We start from the raw sequence: 9978 nt of genomic DNA, 5'->3' as shown, positions 1-9978 counted from the left end.
CATTTGACTTCTCTCAGCTTGGAAAAATTTTTTACTTTAAAGTAGCATATAAAGAAAATCAATACCAAAATTTTGTGGGAAAAAAGTACTTCAAAAAATAAAATCCCATACCTAGGTTTTTTTGTTTTTTTGTTTGGTTGGTTGTTTTTTGTTTTTTTTGTTTATTATTTTTTTTTGCAAACTTCTGTTTAAATAAAATATTTAGTGAAAACATAAAGCTATTCTTTTCTACAAGAAACACTACAACATTACAATATTTAAAGTCAATGTTGGTAAGTAAAATTGTGGTATTACAGTTTTATGATGCTTAATCTAACAGCAACAAGAAATGCAGATATTGGCTTTGAAATGATTACTACCAATTTACTGTGACATATGTCCATTTTTTTCATATTTGAATGATAAGTAGTATATAATGTAAGTCATAAAACTCTCTACCAAGTCTATTTCACCATAGAATGGGATTAGGATTAGAAAATAGTATACATTAAGTGTTAACTCTGTGTTATATGCTATTCAGAAACTATCACAGATCATCTCAGTCCCCCCAAAATAACAAGCTTACAAAATGTAGGACAGACGTGTGTTTGCCAGTGGGGAGGGGGAGGTAGTGGGTTGCATTGGGAGTCTAGCATTTGTAAATGAAAACTGCTGCATTTGGAGTGGATGGGCAATGAGATCCTGCTGTATAGAAACATGATGGAGGATAGAGAAAATATATATATATATATATATATATTCAGAAAATATATATATTTCTACAAGAAACACTACAAATATATATATATTCTATATATATATTTCTACAAGAAACACTACAAATATATATATATTCTATATATATATATTTCTACAAAAAACATGATGGAGGATAGACAAAAAGAATATATATATATATATATATATATATATATATATATATATATAGAATAACTGGGTCACTGTGCTACATAGCAGAAATTGATAGAACATTGTAAATCCATCATAATAAAAAATTTCAAAAAATTAAGGTGCCAAAAAAAGGAAATAAAATAAATTTCTCTAGTTGTGTCATTGTAAGGGAGAGATACAGAAGCAGGCAAAAGTTTCTTTCTGTGCAGCCAGCTGCCTACTATGCCCAGAACACAGAGTATATAGCCAAGAGCAAGTAGACTACATTCTCTTCCTAAATGAGGACGCTCTTGAAAAATGAGCCTTCTCGTCATTCTTAACAGCAACACATTTGAAACTAGTCCTAACTGATAAATACGTGTCTCTTGACCTTGCAGGTGATCGACCCCATGAACGTCTCTGAGCCAGATTCCAGCTTTGCTTTTGTAAGAGAATTTATACTCCTAGGTTTTTCTTGTGAGTGGAAGATTCAGATCCTCCTCTTCTCACTTTTCCTTACAACATATGCTCTGACCATAACAGGCAATGGGGCCATTGTTTGTGCGTTATGCTGTGACCGGCGACTCCACATCCCCATGTATATGTTCCTGGGGAATTTCTCCTTTCTAGAAATCTGGTATGTCTCGTCTACAACACCCAAGATGTTAATCAACTTCCTCTCAGACAAAAAGACCATCTCCTTTGTTGGATGCTTCCTCCAATTTTATTTCTTTTTTTCTTTGGGAACAACTGAATGCTTACTTTTGGCTGTCATGGCCTTTGATCGGTACCTCGCTATCTGCCGTCCCTTGCACTACCCTAATCTCATGACTGGGCATCTCTGTACCAAACTGGTCATGACCTGCTGGGCTTGTGGGTTTCTGTGGTTCCTGATCCCCATTGTTCTCATCTCTCAGATGTCCTTCTGTGGATCAAACATTATTGACCATGTTGTGTGTGACCCAGGACCACTATTTGCACTGGCGTGTGTCTCTGCCCCAGCAACTCAACTGCTTTGTTACACTCTAAGCTCTTTAGTTATCTTTGGTAACTTTCTCTTCATCCTTGGGTCCTATACCCTTGTCCTAACAGCTGTGTTACGGATGCCTTCAGCCACTGGGAGACATAAAGCCTTCTCCACCTGTGGGTCTCATTTGGCTGTGGTATCACTGTTCTATGGATCTCTGATGGTCATGTATGTGAGCCCAGGACTCGGACATTCTGCTGCAATGCAGAAAGTTGCAACTTTGTTCTATGCTATGGTGACCCCACTCTTCAATCCCTTCATCTATAGTTTCCGGAATAAGGAGATAAAGGCAGCCCTGAGGAAAGTTTTGGGGTACATTCTAAGACATATTAGATGACCCCTCTATGATCAGGTCAGTAGAGTCTGATGAAAACCAACCTAAATTATATCATTATCCAAATCTTCAAATATGGGTCTAGTGATATTAATTTATATCAGCCTATGAAATTAAGAATCTATGGTGTCACTTATAAAGTGCTGAAATTATATAGATAAATGGAAGTGTAGGGCTCCACTTTGGCACTTAGACTGCATATTAAACAAAAAATGTACCCATTTGGATGTTGTTCAAATAGTTCATTTATCAGTGATTAAAAACTATTTGGTGTTCCCACTGTGGCTCAGTGGGTTATGAACTCGACTAGTATCTATGAGGATGCAGGTTTGATCTCTGGCTTTGCTCAGTTGCTTAAGCATCTGGTGTGTCCATGAGCTGTGGTGTAGGTTGCAGACACAGCTTGGATCCTACATTGCTGTAGGGCTGTGGTGCAGGCTGCCAGCTGCAGCTCCAATTCGATACCTAGACTGGGAACTTCCACATGCCACAGGTACAGCCTTAAAAAGTAAAAATATATTAAAAAATAAAAGATAAAAGGTTTTTAATTTTTAAAAAAACTCCTTTTACATGATAATTTACATTAATAGTTCTGGCATTGATAAAATTGTATCATTTTGCTTCTTTAGTTGGCAGGTTATAAATAAAGGAAGGAAATATATTCTTTTCTGATTGTGGTTCTTGTATTTGACTTTATTATTTTTGCGACATGATCATTACTAGCAAATAAACCCTAAAAACAATCATCCATTGGAGTTCCCATTGTGGCACAGTGGAAACTCATCCGACTAGTATCCATGAGGATGCCAGTTCGATCCCTGGCCTTGCTCAGTGGGTTAAGGATCCTGTGTTGCTCTGAGCTGTGATAAAGGTCACAGACATGGCTTGGATCCACCGTTGCTGTGGCTATGGTGTAGGTTGGCAGCTACAGTTCCAATTCGACCCCTAGCCTGGGAAATTCTATGTGCTGCAGGTGCAGCCCCCCACCAAAAAAAACCAAAGCAAAAAAAATCATAAATTATCATACTATGTAAAGTATGATAAGCCAGACAACGAAAGACAAGCATATGATATCTTATATATGTAACCACTAAAAAAAAAAAATGATACAAATGAACTTATTTATAAAATAGAAACAGACTCATAGACTTAGAAAACAAATTTACCATGACCAAAGGGGAAAGAAAGGGGGAAGGATGGATTGGGGTTTGGGATTGGCATTTCACACAACTGTATATGGTATGGATTGTCAGTGGGGACCTGCTGTATAGCACAGTGAATTCTGCTCGATATTCTGTCATAACCTAAATGGGAAAAAAAATCTGGAAAAATGTATCTGTGTATATGTACAACTGAATCACTTTGTTGTAGATCAGAAATTATCGCAACACTGAAAATCAACTATACTTCAATAAAACTCTAAAAAAATCATCCAAAATTTGTCGGACAATAAGAGTTTGCTATCCTAATGACATCCAGACATACTTTGTTTCTTTTTCACATTACCCCATTATATGCCTCTAAAGGGTAGGTTCTAAATCCATATATAACAGCATTGATCAAAATATTCAGAATAAAGTATTCTGAATACTAAAATTTTCACCAAAATGAATGTCACCAAAAATTTGATTGGTCAGGTAATTGGGTTTTAGCTAATAGAGCCTGTCTCGCCAAAACCTGAAGAAGGAAATGATCAAAGGATAAATTACTTAGGTTCAAAAAAACAAATGAGAGTTCTTTGTTATCTGTTACTGAAACAGTGTTAAAATAACATTAAGGAAAAATTTTTTTAAAAAGCATTCATAATTCAATCCCTGTAACACAACATTTTCATTTGTATGTATGTTATATTTAATATAATGTCAAACTTATTCTGTATTATAACAAATTTTGATAATTATTTTTAAGAATTATAATATTCCATTCAAGTAATGTGGCATGGATTGTAATTTTTATGTGTTGTGGTGAATATTTTCCTAGAAGGAGAACTGTCCTTCCAAGTACCTTATAGCTGATTGTGAAGGATATAAGAAGGCATTTTCAGAACATAGCGGAGGAGAAAAATGTACATCACCACTAAACAATAACTACTGCTTACAGAATTGCTATTCAGAGAATAAGACCTTCCTTCCATCTACTACTAGTCCTTTCCTTGGGCATTAATTATTTCCATTCTTTTACTGTAAAAAAGTAATACTTCAATAAAATCTTTATAGATATTTGTCATGATGATAAATTGCAAACCTAAATTAGGACTCATCACTTAATCCCAAAGCAAAACTGCTCCAGAAAATCCAGGATGTAAGAATATTTTGTGCATATAGCAATTTTCCCTTTAGGATTTTTATCTTAAAAAGGTTTCTCAGGAAAGAGATGGATTACTTAGCTCAAAAGAAAGGAATGCATTTTGAGTTTGGAAATGGACATCCCAGGTAAAAAAAAAAAAAAAAACTATTGTTTTGTTTTCATTTTTTAAAATTTTATTGAATTACAGTTGATTTACAATGTTGTGATAAGTTCTGCTGTACAACAGTGATTCATTTATACCTGCATTTATTTTCCAGATTCTTTTCCTATATAGATTATCACAGAATATGGGGTAGAGCCTCCTATGCCAATCCCAGACCCCTGATCCATCCCTCCCTCAACCTGTCCCCTTTGGTAACCGTAAGTTTGTTTTCAAAGTCTGTGAGTCTGCTTCTGTTTTGTAGATAGGTTCATTTGTGCCATTCTTCAGATTCCACATATAAGTGATAACATATGATGCTTATCTTTCACTGTCTAACTTCACTTAGTATGATAATCTCTTGGTCCATCCATGTTGCTACAAATGGCATTATTTCCATTCTTGATATGGCTGAGTAATATTCCATTGTATATATGTAACACATCTTCTCTATCCGCTCCTCTGACAATGGACATTTAGGTTGCTTCCATGACTTGGCTATAGTGCTGCAATGAACAATGGGGTGCATGTATCTTCTCTTTTTTTTTTTTAACTTTTCATTTTTTTTCTCAAGTATTTTTTGTAAATTGTTATTTCCCCAATACAATTTTTTTTCTACTGTACAGTATGGTGACCCAGTTACACATACATGTATACATTCTATTTTCTCACATTGTCATGCTCCATCATAAGTGACTAGACATAGTTCCCAATGCTACACAGCAGGATCTCATTGCTACTCTATTCCAAAGGCAATAGTTTGCATCTATTAACCCCGAGCTCCCCATCCACCCCACTCCCTCTCCCTCCCCCTTGGCAACCACAAGTCTATTCTCAAAGTCCATGAAAGAAAATGGAAAGATATTCCATGTTCCTGGATTGGGAAAATCAATATTGTAAAAATGGCCATACTACCCAAAGCAATCTACAGATTCAGTGCAATCCCTATCAAATTACCCATGACATTTTTCACAGAACTAGAACAAACAATCCAAACATTTATATGGAACAACAAAAGACCCAGAATCGCCAAAGCAATCCTGAGAAACAAAAACCAAGCAGGAGGCATAACTCTCCCAGACTTCAAGAAATACTACAAAGCCACAGTCATCAAAACAGTGTGGTACTGGTATCAAAACAGACAGACAGACCAATGGAACAGAATAGAGAATCCGGAAATAAACCCTGACACCTATGGTCAATTAATCTTTGACAAGGGAGGCAAGAACATCAAATGGGAAAAAGAAAGTCTATTCAGCAAGCATTGCTGGGAAACCTGGACAGCAACATGCAAAGCAATGAAACTAGAATACACCCTCACACCATGCACAAAAATAAACTCCCAATGGCTGAAAGACTTAAATATACGACAGGACACCATCAAACTCCTAGAAGAAAACATAGGCAAAACACTCTCTGACATCAACATCATGAATATTTTCTCAGGTCAGTCTCCCAAAGCAACAGAAACTAGAGCAAAAATAAACCCATGGGACCTCATCAAACTGAAAAGCTTTTGCACAGCAAAGGAAACCCAAAAGAAGCTTCCTTCTCTCTCTCTTAGACTTCTTTGCAGTTTCCTTCCCATCTGCCTATCTCTTAAATACTGTTAAAATAAGTTTTTCTTATTTAAATAATAAAAACAATAAATTAACATGTCCCATATTTTAAAAATATATATATACAATAAAATACACACAAACACATATTTGGTCTTCCCTCCGCCCTACTCCATGGGCTCTTATTGTAATTACCATTTTGCAGCTTAACTTTTTTTATTTTGTATTTTTTACTTTTATTAAAGTACAGTTGATTTATAACGTTGTGCCAATTTCTGCTGTATAGCAAAGTGACCCAATCATAATTCCAAGTGCTATACAATAGGTCCCTATTGTTTAACCATTCTAAATGTAATAGTTTACATCTACTAACCCCAAACTCCCAGTCCATCTCACTCCCTCTCCCTCTCCCCTGGCAACCATAAGTCTGTTCTCTATGTCTATGAGTCTGTTTCTCTTTGTAGATCAGTTCATTTGTGCCATATTTTAGATTCGACATAAAAGTGACATATGGTATTTGTCTTTCTCTTTCTGGCTTAACTTCACTTAGTATGAGAATCTCTAGTTGCATCCATGTTGCTGCAAATGGCATTATTTTGTCCTTTTTATGGCTAAGTAGTATTCCACTGTGTGTGTGTATATAGAAATATATTTACCACATCTTAATGCATTGCTCTGTTGATGGACATTTAGGTTGTTTCCATGTCTTGGCTTTTGTGAATAGCACTGCAGTGAAAATAGGGATTCATGTATCTTTTTGAATTATAGCAAAACATGTAACTTAGAACAATTCTTTTAGACATATTACTTACCTAAGCTTTCTCTCTATTTTATGCATTAGGAAATGACTTTGCTCCTGTCTTTGGTAGGTTTTATAGCACATGCTTTTCTAGAACTTCTCAAAGACCTTTCCATGTGAGGTCACTTTATGGAGAGAAGTAAACTTGGTCCCCTAGTACTTCTGTTTCTCTCAGAATCAGCTGTATCTCTAAAGGAAAGAGGCATTCCTAGCAGCAAACTCTGGTTTTATAGTTTTGTTCTCGATGCTTAGAACAGGAAGAAAAGAGGAAATAGATGTAATACAATCAAATGAACCTCCAATGAATGTACCCAAACAAGAACATTTTCACCAGGGTCCTACATGTTTCCCTCTCTCACCTAAACTCCTGCTTACCACTAGTACAAGAGCCAGTTTTTCATTAAAAGAGATTTTTGTTTTGTTTTCTTTCTTTTTTTTCATTTCCCAATAGATTGTTTTTCTTTCCTACTGTACAGCATGGTAACCCAGTTACACATATATGTATACAAGAGAAAGACAAAGACCATATGGTATCACTTATATCTGGAATCTAATATATGACACAAATGGATCTTTCCACATAAAAGAGAGTTTTGATTATTTTTCTTTAATACCCACCCTTTATTACATCCATTTTTCAACAAGCTTTTTCCAATGTCGTTCCTTTTTAAAGAATGTAAGCCATTTATCTATCAAAATATATACTTCGAATCATCTTAAAAACAGACCTATTTTTCCAAATGATCATTTGACTGTCTCAAAAGCAGCTTAGAATCCAGAAGTTAAAAACTAAAATAAATAATTACTTTTATTGGATAATTCAATTACTCCGTATTTTACCCACTTCAGCGATGGAAACAAAAAGGAAACTCAAGAATATCCAGGGACTCAGAATTGTTGTATTAGACTTAGATTCAGCTGCATGTAACAGGAACTTATGGAAGATAAAGATTTAGGTTTTCCCTTATATATAAACTTCTATAGGTAGATAGTTCATGGAAGTCCATAGGTAGACAGTTCTAACATATCCTCAGGGACTCAAGGTCTCCAGGCTTTTTGATAAATCCTTCCTTAGTGAGTGTGTGTATCTGTGTATAAAATAAAGTATATATAATATACACTCATTATATACACTCATTCATTATATATATAGTATAAATACTGTGTATATATATATTCACTAAATAGATTCATCTTCAAGGTCATCTTATTATTTGAAAATGGCAGCTGAAGCTTCAGACAGCAAGCAAGAAGGCAAACTATATTCCACTTATATTTTTGATGGACCAGACTGTGCCACATGATAACCCCTATATACAAGGGAGGCTGTGACATTTGACTCTCCACACTGGGCACATGGTCATTGGAAGAGAAATGAGATTTATTAGGCAGGGATCTAAGAAAAATGGATAGTAAATATGCAGCTAACACACTTTACCACACATGTATTGAACATAAAGTAAGATAATGAATAAAGTAGGAGAAGGTTAAAAATAGCCTCTTTTCTCAGCCACTACCACTTCAGGAGGTTGATATTCAAGCAAATATTTATATATACAGAAAAACAACAAGAAACACAGATTTAGTGGCTAGAAAAGCTTTGAAAGACAAACAATGTTAACAAAACCCCAAAATGAGGGACTACAGAGCTTAGGATTTCAGTTAAAACCCAAGAGTAAGTTTGGAAAAAAATAAACATAAATTTGTTTTTCAGGGCCTCAACAAACAAAAGCACCTCATGCGGCACCTGAAAAAAAGTGAATGCTTACAATAAGAAATAATAGAAATATTTTAATGTCACCATAATCAAATTGATGAAATTATTCCCCCAAGAACAGAACCCCCTCCCCCAAAAAAAAGCAGTTTCTCTCAAGTCTAACATGAGAGGAATCAGAATTGGGGGCAGGGTAGCGGGTAGGGGATGGGGTTTTCTTTTTGGGATACTAAGTTACCAAAACTCAAAACTCAGTCCTGGCTTTGATTTCATGGCTTCCTCCCCAGAATATCTCATAACCCATATCCTCTGGAAAAGGAGATAATACCATTCAGATAGAAATCTACAATTCCTTTTCCTCTTCCTGCGCCTCTCCACTCCCAGCCTCAGTTTAAATTAGGTGAAGTTCTCTCCAGGAAAATTACGGATTCCTCTTCAATCTTCCTGCTACAAGGGGCTTAATATTGAGACCACAGGGTAACATCATCTCCAACATATCCAGCAAGAACCTGGAGGGACTGAGGTCTAGGCTAAAGACCCTAGACCTGGCTTGGAACCAAGGTAAGGTGCTGAGGGCAGGCTGGCTCTCCTCTCTTTTCTGCCCTCACCTCACTGAACATCTCAGGCACCACTTAGAGTGTGTCTCAGGCAGGCAGCTCCACAGTGCCCTGAAGCTGAGCCATCTGCAGCTGGGTTCTCAGGAGATCTTGGAGTTCGAGCCTCCCTGGCCTCCAGCACTGCTCAGCTTGGAGGCCTGGGCAGAAGCTAATATCAAGTGTAGGGTCCTTACTAGAGAAACCTGCTGGTTCTTCAAGAATCTTACTTTGCAAACTTCCTATATTTTGTTGCATCCAGACAATACCACAGTCCATTTCCCTTCCCTGAGTTGCCTCTCTATGTGAGGCTGCAGCCCTCACACATCCTCTAGTCATCCATCCCAGTGACTCTTCCCATAGCTTCTGCTCCTGGAGCACTTGCAACTCTGTTCTGACTGTGATGGTACAGAAGCTCTGCATCTATTTGGGGCTCCCAGGCTGCAAGTGCTGGACCTGGAGGACCTCGATGTGCTCTAGGAGCCAAGCTCAGTGAAGCTGGACGTGCCCCTGGAGGAGCTGCCTCAGATACAGGTGCTGCCAAGGAGCACCTCAATCCTCTGCAAACTCTGTCTCCAGCTTCAGAGGCTTGGCCTCCTTCGGCTGATGCTGCTCAACTCCACTCTACAACCTTTC

The 9978-nt window shown here is 36.8% G+C and overlaps 2 protein-coding genes across 5 annotated transcripts in view; one reads left to right on the top strand and one right to left on the bottom strand.

Annotated features, from left to right (window-relative positions):
* Window positions 1-9978, bottom strand: part of LOC100155381 (olfactory receptor 4S2-like) — a 348453-nt gene that overhangs the window by 112228 nt on the left and 226247 nt on the right. The gene's annotated exons all lie outside the window — the stretch shown is intronic.
* Window positions 1226-2234, top strand: LOC100523076 (olfactory receptor 11H12-like). The gene has a single exon (XM_021100008.2). It carries the CDS (start codon window positions 1281-1283, stop codon window positions 2232-2234), a length of 954 nt encoding a protein of 317 aa, XP_020955667.1. The 5' UTR covers window positions 1226-1280.

The sequence above is a fragment of the Sus scrofa genome, chromosome 7 (genome assembly GCF_054392235.1).
Source record: "Sus scrofa isolate SSC_HxYL_T2T_F1_AM1 chromosome 7, Sscrofa_HxYL_maternal_Yorkshire_Landrace_v2.0, whole genome shotgun sequence".
Lineage (NCBI taxonomy): Eukaryota > Metazoa > Chordata > Mammalia > Artiodactyla > Suidae > Sus > Sus scrofa.
The sequence above is the reverse complement of the archived record's forward strand: the minus strand, read 5'-3'. Positions and strand labels throughout refer to the sequence as shown.